The following is a 24,267-nucleotide window of genomic DNA, read 5'->3' on the forward strand; positions in this document are numbered from 1 at the left end:
CACACACACACACACACACACACACACACACACACACACACTCAACTTGACAGTCATGTTTTTGGTCTGTGGGAGGAAGCTGGAGTACCTGGAGAGAACCCATGCATGCACAGGGAGAACATGCAAACTCCATGCAGAAAGAYCCCRGGCTGGTAATCAATCCCCAAACCTTCTTGCTGCAAGGCAATAGTGCAACCAACTGCACCACTGTGCAGCCTCTCATGAAACCAGTAAACATCATTATCTGTTTCTATTACTCATGAAACCAGTAATAGAAAAAAAAAAACGATTATTGCTTTAAAATACAAATCCAACTATTAAACTACAAATCTGTTTTTTCTTTTTATGATCTAAAGCATATGGTTTAAATTTTGTCGTTTTGTGTAAAATCAATAGGAAACAAACAAAGCATGTCACATCGTTCCCCTTATTAACAACATGACTTAAGATACAGTGGCCAAGGTAATAACTTTAGCAGAATTGGTTTGAAAGGCGACATTTAAAAAATGGTATTTCCGAGCTCTGCCGTGGCACAGAACGCTGAAATGTGATATTTCCGAGCTCTACCGTGACACTGAACGCCACAGACTTAACTCGGCTCTTGCGTTCAGTCGGGTCAGCTAAGCGCACCCCGTCACTCTGTTTTGTGACCTGCTGAGTAGAAATGGGAGCTTCTTGATTTCACCCCTGACATCGGTGATTATAACGGATCCGAACGTCATTATCTGTGTGGAATAGCTTGATATTCACAAAGCTGGGTGTCGCTTCTTTTGACGAAGAAAAACTTCGCCCCGAAGCTGATAAGGAGCTTGGGCCCGTGTCGCTTATGGTGAGTGCCCGCTGCTGCGGTGCGGCCTCAGAGCTCTCCTGGAACTCGAGACCCGCGGCTTGCAAGTGGAAGATTAGGCCGCGGGGTGTTGCTGACCTATTTGAGTAGGTCAGTTTCTCGCCATTATAGTTTAATGGCGAGAAACTCACACATGCTTACGTCTTTCTGTGACCAATAATTATCGGGATTGATGTTGGACAGATGTAATATTGAAAGCCGTAATTGACRTACCGTGATCCAGATTAGCAGCGTTATGCTACTGAATGCTAACCGGATAGCACTGGCTAACATGTAACTGTACTGAAAGCTCTGGAGTTAGTTTACGAAATGTCTTTGAGAGGCCTGTTTATTTCAGCAATGTATCAAATGGGATTTGTTAACAATTAATTTATGCGTAACGCTAACTTTTGGATATGTCCTAAAAAAAAAATAATCAGGGTAATTATGCTCCGTTAGCTTTGTCAAATATGGCTGCGCCTCCCTGTTAAATGCGCATAAAGTGACYGTGTTCGTCTTTTTAACACTTGATAAGTTCGAAGTTACTCTCGAAATCGTAGATGAAGCTACGTAACATACACATAAAGTATTTTTAGGTGAATTGGTTGGCAAATACTTAAGTTTATCTGGCTTGATACTTACTACTCTTAGTAGCTGTGTGTCATAGTGCTAGCAGTGTAGTGCTTCATTTGAGCAGAAATAATACAGTTGGGAAGACCACGCTGTCGGGTGACTGTAATCTTTTCCAATTTACAATCATAATATCTAAATCAACTTTCATCTTTGTATGCAGTTAGATAATTGATCTTGTTTATATGGTAACTAAGCTAATATCAAGACAAAGGTGTTCAGTTTTTTCTCCAGGTGTCCATGTGCAATGCAGTTAAGTTCAACCACAACACAAGACAATTAGGTATATTTAATGATGGATTGCAGTAGATCACATAATACCAACTAGTAAACAGTTGTCTCTGTAAAGAAACCAGCAGATCGCCTCAAGTCGTCGCTTAATGCAATCATGCTTCCTGAGCAAACACAGGAAGACAGTGGAGAGCAGCAGGTCAAAGCCTCCAGCAGAGTGAGGAGCCTCCTGATTGGTGAAACACAGACATACACAGAGGTGCTGGGTTTGCCATGCGTTGTATGAAAATAAACAATAGAGAGAAAGTATAGATTTAATAGCAATATTTACAGTGAGCACTCTTAAGAGTTGGTGAAGTAGGCATAACAAACTGAAAAGTCTGATTAATTTGTCCTCTATTTACAAATAAATCATAAATACTGAGATGGTTCAGGAAAAACTACACCTCTGCAACTATGAGCTTTGTCAAAAAAGGAAAGTTTTAATCTCAGTCTCAGGGCTAGGCAGAGGTTTAAAGAGGAGCGGCAAAAGCAAATGAGGAGGATTAGCAGTGCTTGACAACAACCGATGGTGTCATCTAGGACATGTTACTGTGGAATATTATATCTGCTGCCTGGATATTAAGCTGTGTTTGCGCGTCATGGTGGTCATAAAATTGATAAACTGTCTTCAGTCAGAGGCCTCTTCACATTTATTGCAAGACTGACTGCTACCGGGGAAAACTTCCAGAACTTAGCTGCATTGCACCATACTTTTAAGAAGCATAAATTGTATAAGTTACGACACTTCATTGATATTTGGGATAATTAAACCRTTACTGAATTGAATTGAAAATTTAACAAGGTGTCTGGCACACAACGAGCTAACGGAACAAAATGCTCTCATTTCTGTTAAGTTTAGAGTGGATGCTAAGGAAGAGAAGCTAAAATCAGAGAAATGCGGTCTCAGGTTTTTTTTGTTTTGTTTTTTATTAATCAAAGCTCCTGCTTTGATTAATAAGCAGGAGCTTATTAATCCAGTCTGATTAATAAGCAGRAGCTTATTAATCAAACTTTGGATTTACTGATGTTGTTTTGCTGCTTTGTTTGCCTTGAAGCTGAACTCGGATCTCTGAATAGTCACACAGCCAAGCTGAGCACGCTCTAGTTGCAAATTAAAAACACACTCATTGTCACAAGCGATGGGGAAGCACTCTGCAGCTGTTGCAACATGGTAGCCATATTGAAGTGGGACCTCTGGTGGTCCAGGGCCCTTAAACTTGGAATTTTCCAGATTTCCCGTGTAAGGTTGGGGTTCTGGTAGAGTCGACCGGCCTGGAGCTCGGAAATTCTGACCGGGAATATTTTTTGGCCAGTCACACAATTAAACATTTATAAAATCCTCCTACCACTTCACATTGCCCAGTCAGCACTTTCGATCACTAAAGCCATTGTTTATATACTCCCTAGTTACTGGTTCCTAGCTGGCTTCTCTTCCTGGCATGGCCTAATGTGTCCARTCGCTGGAGAAACAAACTGTTGCATTCTACTTAGTCAATTTCTGCACCTTTTTGCTGGGGTTGTAAAGAAACACATAATATAAGCTTATAGTGTTGTTTAAAGTAAAAATATACTCTTTAAATTAGGGATGCACAGTATATTGGTATCAGTCTGATTAATAAATAAAAAACTGGACAGATATTAACAACTTGTGTCGAAAGGCAAAGGAAATGTAAACATCGGTTCTCAACCCATATTTTCATATTGGCACATTTCTTCTTTAAATTAATAAATTACAAATATGTTAGCATAAACGTGCTTGAAATYTGAAGAAAAATGTTTAGAAAATGATCACCAAGCCTCTTAACTTCTTGCTGCTGTTTGCAGAGATCCTGTTCCATAAAGCTCATTTAGACGAAGGAAGCACCTACACACACATGTTCCASTCTCCTTCCATTCAGTTGATTGAATGAGTAACAAGCAGCCTCACACCTGAGAGCTGTGATTGGGCACTGAGCCGGACAGGGCAGCCAACAGSGGAGTCAGGTGAGACCTCAGATTTTTAATTTTTTTTTATATATATATACATTTATTTTTTAAAATTTTATCTGGAAGAAAATGGTTGAAGGAACTAACATCAAAATTAATCTGATTTCTCTAAAACTTCTATTTCTAGTTTCAGGACACTTCTATGGCTAAAAAAAAAGAACCCAATTCATTTAGAGTTCTGCATTAAGACATTTTGTTGATTTCTGTTTTAAAGTCAATCATCATACCACCAAAAATGACCYGACCTACTTTTTCATATAGAGGAGATTGTGTGTTGCTCTTTCTTCAGGCTAGCCATCATGGCGGATGTGGACCCAGACACCTTGCTGGAGTGGCTGCAGATGGGTCAGGGCGATGAGCGGGACATGCAGCTCATCGCCCTGGAACAGCTGTGCATGCTGCTGCTGATGTCGGACAACGTGGACCGCTGCTTTGAGACGTAAGGCGTTAAAACCCAGACATTTGCATTCCATCTKGTGTGTGTGASCTGGTGGCTCAGAGTGTCCCCTCTGCCTCTCCGTCTGTCAGATGTCCTCCTCGGACGTTCCTACCAGCTCTCTGTAAGATCTTCCTGGACGAGAGCGCGCCAGACAACGTGCTGGAGGTGACGGCCCGCGCCATMACCTACTACCTGGACGTGTCGGCAGAGTGCACCCGAAGGATTGTGGGCGTGGACGGAGCCATCAAGGCTCTGTGTAACCGCCTGGTGGTGGTGGAACTCAACAACAGGACCAGCAGAGACCTGGCGGAGCAGTGTGTGAAGGTAGAACGCCACAGAAGGCTGGGCGACAATAGACATGTGATCAATATGGTGGCATCTCAGAAAACCTGATATGCCACCAGTGTGGCTGTATTTCAGATATTTGAAATGAAAAATGAATCATTTATCGATATCGACTAATATGAAACACTTATACTGTGATACGTTTTTCAGCCTACTTCTAAGATTAGTGTACTGGAGTGATGAATTGTGAGGACATTTTTTCAAAAGTGACTGTTCAATAGACAGACTATACTTCGACATTTCGTGTCAAAGTGCACTCCAGTTATAGTCGGTGAGATTTCATCTGGGGAAGTGAGTCTACTCAGAATGCACATCCTTAAAAAGTCTTAAGTTCATATATTTAAAATTAGGGCCTTAAAATGTCTTGCATGAAAAAAAAATACCCAGTACATTTCACAAGCAGAGTGTCAACCTCCATGTTTAAACCACATGGTGCAAAAATGCACTTAAAACATTTCTGGAAACCTTTACAGAGATGCAGAAGTGCAGCAAAGACCTAAATCTGTTCCACTAAAACTAGTTGGTTAATACAATTTCAATTTTACAACGGGAACTGTATAGTGCTAATGGGTGTTTTAAGCCTGAGGAAGTGGTGCCTTCCTCTGTGGAAAGCAACACACTCTGGGTGGAATCATGGAGAAAGTTTAAGTTAAAAAATGTCTAATTGAGGGTTTCCATTCTTCAGTTGTGAGAAATAGTTTCCTGACAAACTGTTTGACGTCMATGTCTTTGAACCCATGTGCCTGTGTGCAGGTGTTGGAGTTGATCTGTACCAGAGAGTCTGGTGCTGTCTTTGAGGCTGGTGGTCTGAACTGCGTTCTCAGCTTCATCAGAGACAGCGGCCACCTGGTCCACAAGGACACCCTCCACTCCGCCATGGCCGTGGTGTCCCGCCTGTGCAGCAAGATGGAGCCTCAAGACTCCTCTCTGGAGACTTGCGTTGAGTCYTTGTCCAGCCTCCTCAAACATGAGGACCACCAGGTCACTACACGGCAGGCGGTTGTAAATGAAGCCTCTAGATAAGGTTTTGGATGGTATAATCTTGAACTTGGTGTTTCCTGCAGGTTTCAGACGGAGCTCTGCGCTGCTTCGCCTCGCTGGCTGACCGGTTCACTCGAAGAGGAGTGGACCCGGCTCCTTTAGCTAAACACGGCCTGACGGAGGAGCTGCTGTCCCGCATGGCGGCCGCCGGTGGCACCGTGTCGGGCTCTTCCTCATCCTGTAAACCGGGTCGGCCTTCCACAGGCGCGACCCCCTCCGCCGCTGACTCCAAACTGAGCAACCAGGTGTCGACCATCGTCAGCCTGCTGTCCACACTGTGTAGGGGCTCTCCGCTGGTCACACATGTAGGTCCACACCATTTCTCTCATGCTTGTATAGAGGAGGAGAACAGGTTTGTTTGTGTGTGTGTGTGTGCTAACCTCCATCCCGTGTTCAGGACTTGCTGCGGTCGGCTCTGCCTGACTCAATGGAGTCTGCGCTGGGAGGAGATGAGAGGTGTGTGCTCGATACCATGCGGCTGGTGGACCTCCTGCTGGTGCTCCTGTTTGAAGGAAGGAAGGCGTTGCCAAAGTCCACAGCAGGATCAGCGGGCCGGATCCCTGGACTGCGACGTCTGGACAGCTCTGGAGAGCGATCCCACCGACAGCTCATCGACTGTATCCGCAGCAAGGACACCGACGCTCTGATCGATGCCATCGATACGGGAGGTGAGCCTGCTTTCATGTTGTTCTTTATCCAGGTTGGTTACCAGGCTACTAACAGATCATTAACATTCTGGCATTAAAGCTGCACTATTTAACTGTTGTAAAAAATTTTGTTTTTTTTGTTTTTTTCCACATTTGCTAAAACTGTCACTATGTTGTTACAGTATAACATGAGATAGCTAATCTGTGAAAAGACGGAGCTCCTCCACCTCCTGCTAGTGCTTCTACTGCCATCTGCAGAAATACACCGCTTGGTCAGAAATAACTAATCAGAGCCAGGAGGGGGGTCTCAGCGGTGACAATCRAGTTCATAGACGCGCTGCCGTTTTGCTGTAGTTGTGGAAATAGTGGAGAAGCAACTTAACTGTTACAGGAAAACAGTTTATCTGTCATCTTTGGTGGTCATGCTAACTAGCTTTAGCGTTCCTGGCAGGCTCTGTTGTGGTGAACCAGCGCAACACAGAGCAAGGGGGAGGGAACGAGCAGCAGGTACACAAGGTTGATTGACAGCAYTGAAACCCTCCTCCTGTCTCTGATTGGTTGTGTCTGGGAGAGTGTATTTCTACAGATGGCAGTAAGATCACAAGGAGAGAGCAGAGGAGCTTGTTTTATTTTTTTTATATTTTCTATTTTGCTTAATATTAATAGCAAAATGTGTTTCTTATGCACAGTTTTGGTTTAATTAGTGGTCAGTTTTCTTTCAGCAAATGGCCTTTTTTAGAGCTTTTCTTTAAATAATTGAACTAAATTAGTTGACGGTTATTTCAACAATGTGAAATGTGCTCTCTCTCAGCTTTTGAGGTCAACTTCATGGACGATGTTGGRCAGACGCTGCTCAACTGGGCTTCAGCTTTTGGCACACAGGAAATGGTAAAGAAACACAAACGCAAGCTAAGGGTTTCCATCAGACATGGTTTTTGCAAACGTGCTGAGCAGCTCTGTGCTTGTCGTTCCAGGTGGAGTTTTTATGTGAACGCGGTGCAGACGTCAACAGAGGTCAAAGGTCATCCTCGTTACACTATGCTGCGTGCTTTGGGCGGCCACAGGTAGCCAAGGTAAACGGAGGCACAGTGAAAAGAAACCATGTCAGTGAGACTGAAGCGTGGAGGCGTGTCAGTGTGATCCTGTGGGTTTGTCTCGTTTCAGACTTTGCTGCGTCACGGAGCCAACCCWGACCTGAGGGATGAGGATGGAAAGACCCCCCTGGACAAAGCCAGAGAGAGGGGACACAGTGAAGTGGTGGCTATACTGCAGTCACCTGGTAAGTTCAACCCATAAACCAGCTTCTAGATGAAATATTGATAGTGTTGCTCAGCAGCAGCGTCTGCTTCTTCACCTGTAAAGGGACAGTATTACGTAAAATTKACCCTTTTGAGATGTTCATAATGTTACAATGTAATCTTCTCCTCAAACTTATACCTGGAGTGTTGGCTTGATTCTTTCATGGATGTTTGAGAAATCCTTTAATCTCTACGGCAACCATTCAGCTGTGCAAAACACCTGGGTGGACCTAGCTCCGCCTTTGAGGTGCAGCTCCTCCTCAGAGCTGCAGTTTCCAAGTTTCTGCCTCACTGAGCAGCTGCTGATAGTAATTAGCAGCTCTGCTGAGCTACTTCTCAGAGCATCGCTGGTAAAGCATTGTCAGTTTTCTTTGAAGTCATATTTGATATAAACAGCATTTTTGTAACAACTGGAGGTAACACATAGACTTCAAAGTGCTATTAAATGGCACAATGGGCCTGGAAACTACATAATGCTGCCTCTTGAAAAACTCTAAATATGTGTATGATTGAAGTAGATCATTTTCTGAGAAATATAATCCAGACTGGGACATGTTAACTGACCCTTAGATGTTTCTCTTTTAGGGGACTGGATGTGTCCGATGAACAAGGCTGATGACAAGAGGAAGAAGGATGCAAGTAAGGAGGAAGAGGAGAGCACTGAACCCAAAGGAGATCCAGAAATGGCTCCCTACTACCTTAAGAGACTTCTGCCTGTTTTTGCACAAACCTTTCAGCAAACCATGCTGCCTTCTATTAGGTAAACTCATCCACACTTCCACTGTGCATCACTGATTTTTGTAACCTTAAGTTAAAAAATTAAACATAGTTCTGGTAGTTGTTGCTGACCATGCAAAATTTAAGTAAACCTCAACTTGAATCAGAACTCCAGTGGCTTGTATTTTTATTTTTCACAAACAAACTCATGTGAAAGACCTTCCAACTGGTCAAAATGAAAAAAATGAAAAAAAAAAAAAATTTTTGTGATTTTTAGGAAAGCAAGTCTGGCTCTGATCCGAAAGATGGTTCACTACAGCAGTGAAGTTCTGCTGAGGGAGGTGTGTGAGAGCGAGACGGGACACAACCTGCCCACAGTCCTGGTGGAGATCACTGCCACTGTCCTTGACCAGGAGGTAAGCTACARGAGAGCAGGGATTACAGGGGCTCAGCCCTCGTGAACAGCAGACACTCACCTTAAGCTGCTGAACTCAGGCTGCAGAAAACAGAGCAGCAAATAAATAACATATCAACTTTCTGTCTGATAAATCTGACTTTCTCTAAAAGACGCRCAGACAAAATAAATTAAGCTGTAGGGCTGCTCAATTATATATAAATATTTAAATCATTCATTTATTATGGAACAGTAATCCATTATATTGACCATAAGCAATGTAGTGTCCTTTAACCAACTAGACTGGAAATTAACATTAATGTGCAAGATTTTTTTCTGAGAAGGAACCCTAAGCTGCAAACTGTTAAAGTGGCTTTTAGTAGTTGTCTTTGGGAATTAAGCTCCAAATATTCTTATGTACTGTATTTTCCGCACTATAAGGTGCASCTAAAAACCTTCAATTTCCTCAAAAGCTGACAGTGCGCCTTATAATCCAGTGCGCCTTATATATGGACCAATATTGAACCACAACAGGTCTAGCAACTACGGTAAGCAGCCGGTGACTTCATTTTTGCCCGTAGAAGAAGCAGCGCTCGGTGCATGCTGGGATAGTTGTCAGAACGCTGGTTTGTTAATAAAGTTTGACTGACCYATCTWCCTACCGACTGTCTAGAATCAGGTCGTCTGCAGGTCATTTAGCACCAYGTTCTCCACAAACATGCTGTGCGCGAACAGAGAAGGGTGACCAACGCCCTGACCTAGTTGCGGAAGGCTCTCCTCGCCGACCGGAGTCGGACTGTTTTGTTGACATTCTTTAGGTCAACAAAGTGGCTTTAGAAATTCATCCTTTAGTGCAGCTCCATCTAGTGGATGCATAACGTAACTCCAGCCGCTACTGTAATGTCTATTCTATGTGCCTTATAATCCGGTGTGCCTTATAGTGCGGAAAATACGGTAATCTAATGCTGCATATTGATTATTAACCAGGAATTAAAGAAATAAATGTGTTTAAGAAGCATAAAAAAAAAGCCAAGAARTCTGCAGTYGGTTCATCTGTTCTTACCTGTTAGGAAGTTTATATTTGATGGGTTCACTTATTTCATTGTCCCTTAATATTAATTGGACATTGTCTRACATTGATACATATATTAATGCTTGATCATAATGGGAGAACAGGTTATTTTTTTTCTACACCTTTATGTAAAATATGTAGCATAACTCCCAGACATGTGGAATGAAGTCTTATTAGATGCTCATGTAATGTTTCTGGACTGAGCTGTTTGGTGTTTGTCAGGACGACGACGACGGACACCTCCTGGCTCTGCAGATCATCAGGGATCTTGTGGACAAAGGTGGAGATGTTTTTCTCGACCAACTTGCTCGACTGGGGGTCATCAACAAGGTGTCAACTCTGGCTGGACCTGCATCTGATGATGAGAATGAAGATGAAGCAAAGCCTGAGAAGGTAGACCCAGAAACCAGTGCTGCCATCCAGTTGAAACATCACTCCCACCCCCTTTTGTTTATTTTTGAAATAATTGATCCTTGAATGGTCTGCAAATGTTRGCGTCTTTACATCTGGTTAGTAATATGAAAACCTGCTAATCCCAGTGGCAGGGGCACTAGCATGTTTTTTTTTTGTATTAAAACTTTTTTATTTAAATTTTTTTCTGAAATTAGTGTGTTTCCAAGCAAATTTATTTTCGAAACGGCAAATTGCGCAATTGTATGGTCAGTAGAAACGCATCTATTGTTACTGGTGTATCAAAAACCTCTTTAAAATAAACAAACAACGTTTGGTGGGGGGGCAAGGAAAGCCTGGAGGCCTGCCAGGCTTACGATATCCCTGTAYACTATTTGAATTGGTAAACTGGATGGGTTTTCCCTGCAGGAGGACGAGGTTCAGGAAGACGCTAAGGAAGTCCAGCAGGGGAAGCCGTACCACTGGAGGGACTGGTCAATCATTCGAGGCAGAGACTGTCTCTACATATGGTCGGATGCTGCTGCCCTGGAGCTCTCTAATGGTTCCAATGGCTGGTTCCGATTCATCTTGGACGGGAAACTTGCCACCATGTACTCTAGTGGGAGTCCGGAGGGGGGCTCTGACAGCTCAGGTACTTTGGATCTGCTTTTATGCCACTCWGTCACTCAATTTGTGGTTTGTTTWATCGCTCACCTCCCTCATCCTGCAGAGTCTCGTAGCGAGTTCCTGGAGAAGCTGCAGCGGGCGAGGAGCCAGGTGAAACCCGTAACAGCCAGCCAGCCCATCCTGTCCGTCGTCGGCCCCACTAAGCTGACGGTTGGGAACTGGTCCCTGACCTGCCTCAAAGACGGAGAGATCGCCATCCATAACTCTGATGGACAGCAGGCCACCATCCTGAAGGAGGACCTACCGGGCTTTGTGTTCGAGTCCAACAGAGGAACCAAACACTCATTCACTGCAGAGACGTCACTGGGTGGGTCTTCATCTACGATTCAAAATTACATCAATGGATTAAATTAATAAGTTTTACAGTTTTACTTGTTCAATAATTCATTAATCATATGTTGCACAACAACCATCAAGTCATTAAAGCCCAGACATTATAAGCACTGCACTAACAACGCTACAAGCATCAGCATTTCTAAAGATGTCAAAAACATCATAAAAATGAGGCAGTGGAAGTTTAGCTGAATTGTTAAGGACCCTCAAAACATTCACTAAGAATAATGTATTATCCTACTTAAAAATCTTAAATGGTTTTATACGCAAACTTATCAAAATTAAACAAACCCCACTGTGGAGTTCAGTAAACGCCAAAGTGGTAAAATGGACAAAACGGGAAGTAAAAACRGATCTGAGCAGTAAAATGAGCAACTCTCAACAGATTGATCCAAAYAACTTGAATGTCAAGCAGCTCACCAYTGAACCTGGTGACTCCACATCTAGTTAGCTTCGAGTTTGCTCCAGCCATGCACAGCCGTCWCTTTTTTATCAGCGCCCCCAGGTGGCTGGATGAATGAACRGGTTGGTGCATGTCAGCAGCTGTTTTCCTGATGTGGCGCCCTCTCTAAAGTGCTCCGACGCCCCACACTGTGAGAAGCCCTGCTATAGCTAAGTGTTTAGCTATGTTGCTGCATGTGTGCAGGCTCAGAGTTTGTTACTGGCTGGACGGGRAAGCGGGGCAGGAAGCTCAAGTCCAAACTGGAGAAGACGAAGCAGAAGGTGAAGAGCATGGCCAGGGAGCTGTACGACGACCACTTCAAAGCTGTGGAGAGCATGCCCAGAGGGGTGGTGGTCACTCTGAGGAACATCGCCACGCAGCTGGAGTCGGCGTGGGAGCTGCACATTAACAGACAGGTAGACAAACTCTGCCACACAACCTGTTGCCCATAGAGCACATCCCAGACATAGAGTGATCTGTGTGTGTGATGTTTGCTGTTGTAGTGTCTTGAAGGGGAGAACACGTGGAGGGACCTGATGAAAACTGCTTTAGAGAACCTGATTGTGGTCCTGAAGGATGAAAACACCATTTCTCCATATGAAATGTGTAGCAGTGGCCTCGTCCAGGCTCTGTTCACTGTCCTCAGTAATGTGAGTATCTGATGAAAGCAGCAACTTTCACTGTAAAAACTGACACATGCTAACAGGACTGCTTCTGGATGGCTGAATGCTACAAGTTCTATAGAGATGGAAGCTCCACCCTACACCAGGAGGGAATGGGGAGTAAACTCTAAATCAGATTTTTTTTTTTGAATTGGCTCCTCATTAAACTTAATCAATAAACCGTGACCCTGAAGCTAATGATTATTTTAGTAATCGATTATTCTGACAACCGGAAAAAAAAATTGGCACATTATGCAGATTTTCATTTAACCGCATAAGCATATTTAACCGCATATTAGAAATTCATGAGAAAATCCAAATAAACAAATAATTCAATCCTTTTTTTTTAAAATAAGAAAATATTTCTGTGCGCTTGATCATTTGTAGTAAATGATGTCCACAGTTCATATTTCTAAAGGATTTTTCTAAGAAGTCTCATGAATCATCAGTTTTTGTGAAACTCTTCTAAGCTGAATTGGTTGATTAAGACTTTGAACTGATTAAGAATAATAAATGTATTTGTTGTTGAGCTCATATGCCTATTTATTCAATACTTTAGCAGGAAAAAGGGGGTTTGAATTATAAATGTTTATTTTGTCTAAGGTTTCTGTTAAATTATTAATTTTGATTAGCCCTGCAATTAATTCCATTAAAAATTTGAACCACCCCATTGTTTCACTGTCACATGACCAAACCCCTCGCCCCCGAAACAACAAGGGCAATAACTTGTAAACATCAGTGATTAATATCGGCCAGGTTTTACCAATGGGAATGTCCAAAAAGTTAAAAACGGACTAACAGCCCATGTAAACGTTAATATATAATATAATGTGCATTGCTAGTTTTCTTCTTGAAGTTCAGTAGCTGTGTATTCTTCAGGAAGCACCGTGACTTGAAGCTGTTTTCTGTTTGGATTCCTGCAGAGTGCAGAGCCGGACATGAAACATGATTGTAAGCCTTTAATGGAGAGAATCAATGTGTTTAAGGCGGCTTTCAGCGAGAACGAGGATAACGAAAGGTAAGCGGATTAAAACTTTGGATTACTTTTTATTTCTAATGTGGTTGAAGAGATGCTTCTTGGTTTGTGTTTTAAAAAGGCAAAGCTTCTGATGAATTATACTGCTTAAATGTAGTGGACTTTGTAAATATGAAGAACAATGATCCTGATTGAGATTGGGTCAGGAAATGTATTTCTAATAAGGCTAACTAGATTATATTGAATATATTCAATATAATATAAATGGCATGTACCTCTTATATTATCTGGTAATAAATCCCAGCTTTGTGTGTGCGTGTGTGTGCGTGCGTGTGTGTGTGTGTGTGTGTGTGTGCGTGCAGCCGACCAGCTGTTGCCTTAATCAGAAAGCTGATAGCTGTGCTGGAGTCCATTGAGCGTCTACCTCTGTACCTGTATGACTCTCCAGGGTCCTCTTACAACCTGCAGGTGAGTTGCTGCTTGTTGTTGTCATGACGCCCGTCAGTCTTTTCCACAGCTGCTCAGAATGTGATTTGTGTGTCAGATCTTGACGAGGCGGTTGAGGTTCCGTCTGGAACGTGCGCCGGGGGAGACGGCTCTGATCGACCGCACGGGTCGCATGCTGAAGATGGAGCCGCTCGCCACCGTGGAGTCTCTGGAGCAATACCTCCTAAAGATGGTGAAGCCTCACGCAACATGCTACATCACCGAGCCAATCGGAGCACCTGGTGATGGCTAACTTCCCACCGGCCTTTTGTTCTTCTGCCTTCACGGTCCAGGTGGCGAAGCAGTGGTACGACTTTGAGCGCTCGTCATTCGTCTTCGTCAGGAAACTGAGGGAAGGCCAGACCTTCACTTTCAGACATCAGCACGACTTTGATGAGAACGGCATCATCTACTGGGTCGGAACCAACGCAAAGTAAGACCAGTGGCTGCAGACAGTTCTAAAATTCCATGCACACTGATATTGCCACCACTATATTAATGTATGCCACATCAAAGCTGCAAAGAAATGCTTAGATGCAATGGCTGTAAAATTTCAGAGACCTTAAATTTAGTCAGGAAGTCTCACTGGTGTCAGAAATCTAGTTTACAGCAGAGAGCTGGCAAACAATCAAATGTTTCCCCCTGTCGCTCTGCTTCCAGGGAGCCGTTAAGAAATGTTATGGAAATAAATGTCTTACCTAAGGTGAAACACTGAATCAATCAAGAATTAATCAAAATGCATTTTGATTATTATTTTATTAAGAGATTGATTCAGAATATAGCAGTGACTCCCCTGGCCAGACCAAGGAAGTGAAGAAAAGATGAAGGTACATGGCTTTTACTATCCACTAACCCTCTTACTAAGATGGGAGAAAAAGGGAGGATCCCACCAGTTTCAGTTTACTTCACAACTTTGGTATTTGCACCTGCAGACTGTGACCCTGGAGGGTTCAAATCCAGTTCAGAAATACCCTTTATTATGCGTTTCCAGTGAGCTGTCTCCAACATGAAGGGTGCTTTATGGATATGACTGATTGAATGAAATAAAACAAAGTTTTGACATAACAGAAACAAAGGCATTACTTGTTGATGGAGGTGAACTGATCTTCACCTCTGATCACTGATCTTTAAAGGAGTCTGGCAAACTGATTTCAGTTTTGGGCGATTTTTTGTGTGTGGGGGTGTGTGGTTTGTATGAAAAGTCACTAAATATATCGGCAAAGTCACTAAGTTGGCAACAATGGGGTGACTGTTAACTGTGAACTGAAAGTAGTTCACTGAGTAATTCACTAAGCAGAACTTTCTAAATGCAAAACAAATATTGTTGTCTATGGATGGTTAATAATGACCAACTGAATCATTATGAATGCTGTGCTTTTTGTACCATCATAAACTAAAAACAGTTTAAATGTTTAGATATGTCCTTGAAACTCTCACCAGTAGGCAGTCCAGCTGTACAGGAGCTCTGCTAATCAGCTAATAGTGGAGCCAGGTGTGCTGAAGCAGGAGGAATGCACTTTGATTTAAAATGAAACACTGAATCATGGTTYCTTAAAATATCTGCATGTAATGTTTTCCTGCAGCCTTAGCAGGTACTATAGTTAGGTGAAAGTTGTTCAGCATTTTCTTAATGTAATTCTTCTGTGTTACTAACCTTGGTAAGGACGCTAGATGTTAGGCGGGACATTAAGCTTACAATGGCCAATCTTTTCCCGTCAGGACGGCGTATGAATGGGTGAACCCTGCAGCTTACGGCCTGGTAGTGGTGACGTCCTCAGAGGGCCGTAACCTTCCTTACGGGCGGCTGGAGGACATCCTGAGTCGGGACAGCTCTGCTCTCAACTGCCACACTAACGACGACAAGAACGCCTGGTTTGCTATTGACCTGGGCCTGTGGGTCATTCCATCGGCCTACACTCTGAGGCACGCCAGGTAAGGAACCCCCTACAGCCTGCAGCCAGGCTCTGCAGCCAGACACATTGAGACAAATACTAGAAATACAGAATTTCTGTATGAAAGGTGCATTGTTCTCTGAAAAACGAATTATTTTTGAAACATGTTTGTGTGTTTCTTCTTCCTTCAGGGGTTATGGGCGCTCTGCGCTGCGAAACTGGGTCTTTCAGGTCTCCAAAGATGGTCAGAACTGGTCCACTTTATACACACACATAGACGACGGCAGCCTCAATGAACCAGGGTACGACATTCTCTTAAACTCCTCAATTGCAGTCAGAAGGGAGCCGCGCCTCTTGGTAAATACTAATGCTAGTCTGTGTCTCCACAGGTCAACGGCCACCTGGCCTCTGGACCCGTCCAAAGACGAGAAGCAGGGCTGGAGGCACATAAGGATCAAACAAATGGGGAAGAATGCCAGTGGTCAGACACACTACTTGTCTCTGTCTGGGCTGGAGCTGTACGGCACAGTCACAGCGGTCTGTGAGGACCAGCTAGGTGAGCCCCCTCTGCTGACTGCTGTGGCTCAGAGTAGCAGTTTTTGAATTTGTATACTCTAGTTAACAATTAACCAGTTACTAAATTAGTGGACGATTTTTTCAATAAGCAATTTATAATTTGTTACGATAAATCTGATTAATCGTTCCAGTCCTGTACTCACCCTATTAGCTTGGTGTCTGTTATTGCTGCTTTGCTGTTATAGGAAAAGCAACAAGTTGGGCAATATGAATGGATCTGTTTGTACTGATTTTATCTAAATAATTCATTTTTCCAAGTAGTTATTATAGAAACACGTTGCAACATGACGTCACTCTCACCAGATGTTTTAGCTATCAAGTTATCAACATAACTTGCTAAATATTAAATGTTTTTGTGGTTTACAAAAGAAAAAGGGATGCAGTTCTTTGCTACTAATTATCAACACTACAACTAGATAACAAGGTCCCAGGGTATCAAGTTTCACAGCCAAAGCTTCTGGATGGACGTCTTCTTGCCCTACAGCGTTGTGCTCATGCGCAAAATGTCTGGATGTAAACAATAACATGCTGTGCTCCTATAGGTAAAGGTAATTTTATTTATATAGCACATTTTCAGCAACAAGGCAATACAAAGTGCTATAGTGGTTCCAAATATTTTGACTGCAGTCCCAACTCGTTTCTCCAATCATCAGTCCTTCAGTTAGTTGCTGTAAGACGGCCCACACTCCTCCTTGTAAACTCCACTTACTGAGAAACGAGGCAAATTATAGTTATGACAAAGGTGGGCCCTGCTTCATACCAGAGTTGGCTCTAGCATGTAGCATTACTGTAAGTACTGTAGCTATTGGCTCCATTTACAACACATTTTTTTACCTAAGTGTTTACACTAAGCATTGTGTCCCTTTGTCCCAATGCAGGTAAAGCTGTGAAGGAGGCAGAGGCAAACCTCCGTCGCCAGCGCAGAATTTTCCGCTCTCAGGTCATGAAGTACATCGTCCCAGGAGCGCGGGTCGTTCGTGGTATTGACTGGAAGTGGCGGGAGCAGGACGGAAATCCGCCAGGAGAGGGCACTGTCACGGGAGAGGCTCACAACGGTGAGTTGGTGTCTGTTTGACCGAAAGCTAGAAGAACGTGCTCTCATTTCCAAACTCTCTGTCTAGACTGCAGGATTGGCCATTTTTGTCTGAAAGGTTGTTGAGGAGTGGCCATGTGCCGTCAGTCGTATCTGTCCTGAGGAGTGAATGTGGGCAGATGTTTATCCCAGTAAACACGTGAACTTGTTTCCTTTCCTGCACTGGTTTCCTTCCAGCTTTCTCCTCAAACATCCTGTTTCCAGTCTACCTCCAGCCAGTGTCTGGTTTATTCCTCTTTAATCAACCAGCTGGAGAGAAATCATTCTGAAAACATTCTCTCCTCATTCCCTACCTGCATTACCTTCAACAAGTCTGATTTTCAGAGATTGGCTTGTCTTTTTTCTCTGCTATTGCCTAATGTTGACAGACATTCACTAGTCTCTTTTTTTCCCCAGTTATTGGAAGTTAGGGTGGAGCAGGATCCTTTGTCTTCTCAGGTCAGAGCAGAAACGGCAGCAGTCTGCAATCATTTTCCAAAGTGTTGCATAGAGAATTTACTTCTTCTGAGTCTCTGACTGTATTTAGGGACAGACAGATTGATTTTAAAGTCAGCTAGAACTTAGAACAGCTCAAAACGCATTTGGCCACATTGTAAGCCATAAAACAGGTATTATTGCTGTTATGGCAGAACCTCTGATCTCAACATACTGGGATGATGAGAACTTCACTTGCCTCTGTGTGCTCTTCCATTTGTTCCACATCTCATATTTTTAGCACCATAAATGGGATCATTACTGTTTGATTCTATTTTCTCTCTTTTTGCTGTAATGATTTATTGTATATATTTCCCGTTTTTTTCTGTTTTTGTACCTGTCACATTGTTTTCTAGTCACTCCACTAGTGATAGAAACCTTCTGTTATAAACCACAACATAATCGGAGCAACAAAATGTTTTGTCAGGGCAAACTATTTCTAGGTTGGGTGCTAGATTCTAAGCTAAAGCCCAAACAACAGAAATGAAACACTTTCAGAATAAAAACAAAACTGCGTTAAGATACTTTTTATGTCGGAGTAGAAAATATATTAAAGTAGATTGTAGATTATTTTATGAATTAATTTTTCTGACAGTCAATTAATGACATAAAAAATTGGCACATTGTGCAGATTTTTCATTGGAGCACTAAGGGCTATTTATAGTGTTAAAAATAGATAAAAAGATGCAAACAAATTTTCTTTTTAAATAAGAAAACATGTAATTGCCTAAAATGTAATATCTGTATTCCTTTGTGAACACTTGATTATTTTACCTAAGGATTCATCGACAGCTGAAAAAAACCTATGATCAATACAGTGTACAGCTGATCTGTTGACTATTTTTATGATTAATAATTGGATAGCCAAAAAAGCATACTATGAGACTTTTTAAATATTTTTTCACAGAATTCGAACCAGCTGAAGCTACATCATTTGTTATGTTATGTCATGTTTAGAAAGGGAAACGATGCAGTAATAAATGCATTCCAACTAATAATCTATTCCCTGGTCCTAAAAAGACTGTTTGGATGTTTCTGTTGGCATACATCTGTTAAGTCAGGTTAAATGTGACCCATAAATATAAATAAAACCTGCTGCTTCTTTAGCAGATGTTCTGACTCATTTCCTTTGGAACTTATTTAACAAAACCTGCCTTAAAAATGTAGCAGGAAGGCCTGTCGCAATAAGCAATGAATTAAGTTTAAATAAATGAATTTTAATGAGCAATAAAATGAATCGCCCAGTTAATTACTGGATGATAAATAGTCAAAGAAGATATTGCGATAAATGATAATGTTGTTGTTTTGAGACCATTTTGAAGTAATACAATGGTAACGGCAGAATAATGCATAATAACACATTCTCACAGAGCAATAAACTTTCAATTCTAATGAACATATGACACTGGAACTGGGAGGTATTTTAAATATCCAAAATAAATAAACAAACACAACAAATAAAATTAATATTGAAGTCTCTGTAAACAAAATTGTTCTTCAAAAAAAGGGCTAGTTGAGACCAAAGCACCAGACTGAAGACTTTTGTCGTCCAGTTTTTGGTAGAAAGAGAAAAAAACAATACATCATGGAAATGGCTATTACTGATGTCATTTTAATGGATCATACAATTAATTGATGGATTGCTTATTGTGAGAGGCCTGGTAGCAGGTTTTCTAAGGATCTGCCCATCATGCTGCCTCAACCAGTCATGGATCATATCAGTAACCAGCTGGGAAGTCTGACCAAATCACTCCTCCAATAAACATAAACATAGCCCTGCAGGATGTTGTTGTTTGACATGTGCAGCTAGGCTGGAAGTAATATTCTGTCACTGTGTGGAGCTGTTAGGACTGTAAGCTGCTTGTCCGCTGTCTGCCTTCCTCTGCCGCTCTCGCCCTGTTTCCCTCTCTGCCGCCTCTCTGACATCCATCTGTCCGTCTCCCTCCTATCTCTCTGTCCATCCAGGCTGGATTGATGTAACCTGGGATGCTAGCGGATGCTCTAACTCTTACCGTATGGGCGCTGAAGGGAAGTTTGACCTCAAGCTTGCTCCAGGGTATGACCCTGAGTCGGCTGCCACAGCGCCAACACCCAAACCTGTCTCATCCACTGTTTCAGGTCCCGCCTCATCCACGGTGGGACCCTCTGTGACATCAAMAGCTGTTGGCGGAACCACCACCACGTTGGCGTCGTTGTCCTCAACCTCGTCGTCTTCCCAGCAGCCCTCCTGGAGCAGCCTGGTGAAAAATAACTGTCCCGACAAAAGCGGGGCCAGCTCCTCCAGCAGGAAGGGCAGCAGCAGCTCCGTCTGCAGCGTGGCCTCATCCTCTGACATCAGCCTCAGCTCCTCTGCCGGGATGCCCGGCGGCGGAGCCCTGCAGCTGGAGAGGAGAGCAGAGGGTCTGCTGCTGGACCAAGGCGCGGGGCCCGGAGGGGTCACCGGAGGCGGCCTGGGCTGTGACGGCCACCAACAGGAGCCCATCGTGGTTTTGTCCTCCACCGCAGAGGCTGGATGCGGGTCGGGGTCCAGCTCCGGCACGCTCACCGCTGACATGTCTGTGACCGGAGACGAGCACCACTCGCCCACCGCGGCGGCAGCCGGCACCGACCCGGCCACGGCCATCTCCATGGGTCTGGTGAGCGTGAGCTCCCCCGACGTCAGCTCTGTATCAGAGTCGTCCAGCAAAGACACGCACTCCCAGAGGCCGCTGTGCTCTGCCACCAACACTCGCCTGTCGGTCAGCTCCCTGCTGGCCGCCGGGGCCCCAATGAGTTCCAGCGCCAGCGTCCCCAATTTGTCGTCGCGGGAGGCCAGCCTCATGGAGTCCTTCGTCCGCCGCGCGCCCAACATGTCCCGCACCAACGCCACCAACAACATGAACCTGAGCCGCAGCAGCAGCGACAACAACACAAACACCCTGGGCCGCAACGTCATGAGCGCCGCAAGTGAGTACCACACTGCTAGCATGCTAATGCTACAGGAATGAGGCACCACTTCAACATTGTAGCGCAACCAACAAAGCTAGTACTCAATAGGGCTGCACCATGTTAGGAAGACTTTCAGTGTCAATAAGATTGGTAAATATTTCTGTGATGATATCAAGCGCAATATGCTTATTCTTCTTTTCACGGTTTCTCAATTTAATTTCAATTCAGTTTATTTCTGTAGCGCCACTTCGCAATAAATGTCATCTCAAAGCACTTTACAAATTCCATTCTATAGGTTGAGCTTTAGCTGCTCAACCTCTAAGCAAGGTGGGTGGCATCAGTTAGCTAACTCACTTTTTGGCTACCTAGCAACAATCTGTTGAGTAACTTGTGTTACCTAGCAACAACTTGTTAAGCATATTGAGTGAAAACTGTGGCTAAAACAGGAAATGCCACCCCAAATGTCAGCTGAGGCAATATTTCAGATTTTTAAAACAAAAACTAATCGGTTATTAGTTGAATGCTGATAGATTTGATCCAGTGTGATGTGATGAAGCAGGAAACCCTGAACATGTCTGTGCTTTTCCCACACCAAGACTATTTTATGCATTTAAAACAAAACTCCCCTAAGACCTGGAGCCTGTGGTTGTTTGTAGTGGAAACGTTTAGGTGTGAGGAAAGGAAAGWGTTGCTGTAGTTTAAACGTTTCTCCAGGCTGAGCTCTGAACACTTGTGCTCCATATTAGGCTGTTTGACGTGTCCAAGGGGAACATTTGAGACAACAAACAAACCATAATTGTTGAGTTATTTAGAGAAGAGCATGAGTTCCCTTCCTTCAGGCGTCCAGTGTGTGTGTGTGTGTGTGTGTGCTGGCAGCTGACTGCAGCATAACCAACCTGTGTACTGCTGTGTCTTCGGTTTCAGACTAACTGCAACTTGTTTTTGTTTGTTTGCAGCTTCTCCTCTCATGGGCGCTCAGAGCTTTCCTAACCTCACCACCACTGGCACCACCTCCACAGTTACCATGTCAACTTCCATAGTAACCAGTGGCAATAACGTAGCCACAGCCACAACAGGGCTTTCAGTTGGCCAGTTGCTAAGTAACACTCTGACAACAAGCCTGACGTCCACATCCAGTGAGAGTGACACAGGACAGGAAGCTGAGTTCTCCCTCTATGGTCAGTGCCCCCCCCCCCCTCACCACCACCACAACCACACACACACACACACTGAACATCATGTAACAGCATGTTTGACCTGTTACAGCTACTTGGCTGCCTAACTGAACTCTAGTTCCAACTAGAGATCCACTGATCCGATATCAATATCTGTATCGATTCTGATATTTAAAAAAAAATCTAGATGTGGTATCGGTTACAGTGTGCCCGATTCATAAGGGCTGATCTATTCTGTCTAATTCTATGCTTTTTGCTCTTAGTGACATCATTATTTCTTTTACATTATATTCAAATTCCTCTATAATTGCACTTTCTGTATCATTTGAAAGAATGTTTTAGTTTATTTTGACATGTTGACCAAAATGGTCAACCTATTGTTTTTATCAGTTTCAGTTTATTTATTATTTATTTTCCATTGGCTGTTCTACTTCTAATTACTCTGAACAAATTCAGGTTGTTTTTCCATGTTTGACCAAGCTAGTGAAGCTATTAGTGTATTTCAGTGAGCTGTACTGGTGCAGCTCACTGGGTTGGCAAATAAATTTGTAATTCAGTACATTTAGGTCTGTTAATAAGACGTTTTAAGCCCGCTATGTTTCTGTGTTGGTGTTGCCCTATGCTAAACCTCAGATATTGATATCGGAAGTGAAAAGAAGTGGATCGGCGCATTTCTAATTCCAACTGTTCTCATTTTAGAAACAAGCCTGTTGTATTTTAGTGAGTTTGGTCTTAAAACCTGAATTCCTTGGTTAACATGGAAGGTTGAACTGGTCTAAGACGGTTCATGTTGGTTCATCCCATGGAGTTAAAGTCTTAACACAAGATTTGCTCAAATCTACAAACTAACTAAAAGCTAATCGCTGCAGAGCAGCAGGAAGCACCATCAGAGGGAATGTGATGCTGCATGTTCGGTATTCCCTGCAAGGAGCTTTTGTTGTGGTTAGGGGTTGAGATGTAGAGGTGATGTGAATGAAGCCATGCCTGTGCTACGTTACACATGCAACAAGAACGGATCCAATGTGCCGGAGCAGTCGGCGCGCCGTGGGAGCTCTTTGTGATTTGAAGTTCTGTGCACACACTCAGCCAGAACCTGGAGTCATCCATGTTCTGCAAGGAGCCAAACCCAAGGTGCATTCCCAGAACAGGTTGGAGTTTTTAGCGCTGCTTGATGTTTAGCAGCCTGCTGGCCTTCGTTCCAGGTGGAGCCACCATCAGGATCAGGGAGGGTCTTCACTCTGTCCTATAGCTGGAATCATGTCAGCTGTGTTTCTGTCAACCTGCAGACTTCTTGGACAGTTGCCGTGCCAACACACTGCTGGCAGAGCTGGACGATGAGGAGGACCTCCCCGAGCCTGACGATGATGACGACGAAAACGAAGATGACAATCAGGAGGACCAGGAGTATGAGGAGGTCCTGGTATGTAAAATAAGTTCTGTTCGTGGTGTTGGGTCTGACTCTGTCCTGCAGTAGTTTTGTTTTTGCTGTTGCTGTGTTGATGTCAGACTGTGGAACAAATGTATATTCTGTTGTAGGAGGAGGAAGAGTATGAGACGAAAGGAGGACGCAGGAGAACATGGGACGATGATTTTGTCCTCAAAAGGCAGTTTTCTGCTTTGGTCCCTGCGTTTGACCCCCGACCTGGAAGAACTAATGTCCAACAGACCACCGACCTGGAGATCCCGTCCCCTGGTATGCTGCTACAGGTCTACCAGCAAATCTAAACCTAGCTAGAATTTTTTATCCAACTAACTTTAACTTTAGTAAATATAAAAAAAAATTAATTGCAAATAAGTAAAATGATTAGAACTGTTTGGTAACAGTATTGAAATGAGTCAAAGTAAGGCGAAGAATTTAAAAAGCAGTACTGGTTCTGTCAACTATATACAAGCAGTATATAAATGCTTGTATATAAATGATACATTTATTCTTTTGGGTTCTGTATCTCTGTGTAAGATCATGTCAGTCTGTGTTGAATGCACAGAAATGATTATTTGACTGGAGCTGGTTCTGTTTTGGTGCAGGAACGCCTCGGCCCGAGGCCCGGGAGGAGGTGGAGTGTGCCCCTTCTCCTCACCTCGCTCTGACTCTGAAGGTTAGTCATGAAGACGAGTAACCAGCTACATTTACTCACATTTACTGAGTAACTCTTTGGAAAAAAAAATTAATTGTTAGGAGTATTTTTATTGTGCTGTATTTTTTTACTTCATAATTGCAAAAGTAAAAGTATCATTACTCTTGAGTAAAATTCTCTTCCCACCTCTGCAGGACTTCCAGTGTTTCTGTTAGCTTCCTGTAGTCGTGGTGGGACTCCATTAAAATGTTAATATAATTAATTATAGGATCTGTAATCATTTACTCAAATTTTATTTGAAAACCATGTATTGACAATATAAGCAACATTTTCAATTAACACCTATTTTTTGGGACATTTTAAATAAATTCTGAATGGTCGTAAATGTGAATTGGGATTCTTAAATATAT

The 24,267-nt window shown here is 43.2% G+C and overlaps 1 protein-coding gene across 1 annotated transcript in view; it reads left to right on the forward strand.

Annotated features, from left to right (window-relative positions):
- The first annotated feature begins 576 nt into the window (after window positions 1-576).
- Window positions 577-24,267, forward strand: part of hectd1 (HECT domain containing 1) — a 31,525-nt gene continuing 7,834 nt past the window's right edge. Inside the window, exons 1-30 of the mRNA XM_008398679.2 lie at window positions 577-829; window positions 3,554-3,712; window positions 4,005-4,154; window positions 4,244-4,478; window positions 5,253-5,480; window positions 5,564-5,845; window positions 5,938-6,208; window positions 6,999-7,075; window positions 7,162-7,260; window positions 7,352-7,466; window positions 8,071-8,245; window positions 8,480-8,618; window positions 9,891-10,061; window positions 10,488-10,710; window positions 10,789-11,052; window positions 11,725-11,936; window positions 12,024-12,170; window positions 13,106-13,200; window positions 13,521-13,626; window positions 13,703-13,837; window positions 13,938-14,077; window positions 15,364-15,576; window positions 15,728-15,838; window positions 15,926-16,092; window positions 16,991-17,167; window positions 19,645-20,625; window positions 21,564-21,785; window positions 23,069-23,202; window positions 23,319-23,475; window positions 23,808-23,880. Coding sequence (XP_008396901.1) covers window positions 4,015-4,154; window positions 4,244-4,478; window positions 5,253-5,480; window positions 5,564-5,845; window positions 5,938-6,208; window positions 6,999-7,075; window positions 7,162-7,260; window positions 7,352-7,466; window positions 8,071-8,245; window positions 8,480-8,618; window positions 9,891-10,061; window positions 10,488-10,710; window positions 10,789-11,052; window positions 11,725-11,936; window positions 12,024-12,170; window positions 13,106-13,200; window positions 13,521-13,626; window positions 13,703-13,837; window positions 13,938-14,077; window positions 15,364-15,576; window positions 15,728-15,838; window positions 15,926-16,092; window positions 16,991-17,167; window positions 19,645-20,625; window positions 21,564-21,785; window positions 23,069-23,202; window positions 23,319-23,475; window positions 23,808-23,880 — 5,489 coding nt within the window. The 5' untranslated portion in view covers window positions 577-829; window positions 3,554-3,712; window positions 4,005-4,014. The remainder of the gene's footprint in view (window positions 830-3,553; window positions 3,713-4,004; window positions 4,155-4,243; window positions 4,479-5,252; window positions 5,481-5,563; window positions 5,846-5,937; window positions 6,209-6,998; window positions 7,076-7,161; window positions 7,261-7,351; window positions 7,467-8,070; window positions 8,246-8,479; window positions 8,619-9,890; window positions 10,062-10,487; window positions 10,711-10,788; window positions 11,053-11,724; window positions 11,937-12,023; window positions 12,171-13,105; window positions 13,201-13,520; window positions 13,627-13,702; window positions 13,838-13,937; window positions 14,078-15,363; window positions 15,577-15,727; window positions 15,839-15,925; window positions 16,093-16,990; window positions 17,168-19,644; window positions 20,626-21,563; window positions 21,786-23,068; window positions 23,203-23,318; window positions 23,476-23,807; window positions 23,881-24,267) is intronic.

This window comes from Poecilia reticulata, linkage group LG22, assembly GCF_000633615.1.
Source record: "Poecilia reticulata strain Guanapo linkage group LG22, Guppy_female_1.0+MT, whole genome shotgun sequence".
Lineage (NCBI taxonomy): Eukaryota > Metazoa > Chordata > Actinopteri > Cyprinodontiformes > Poeciliidae > Poecilia > Poecilia reticulata.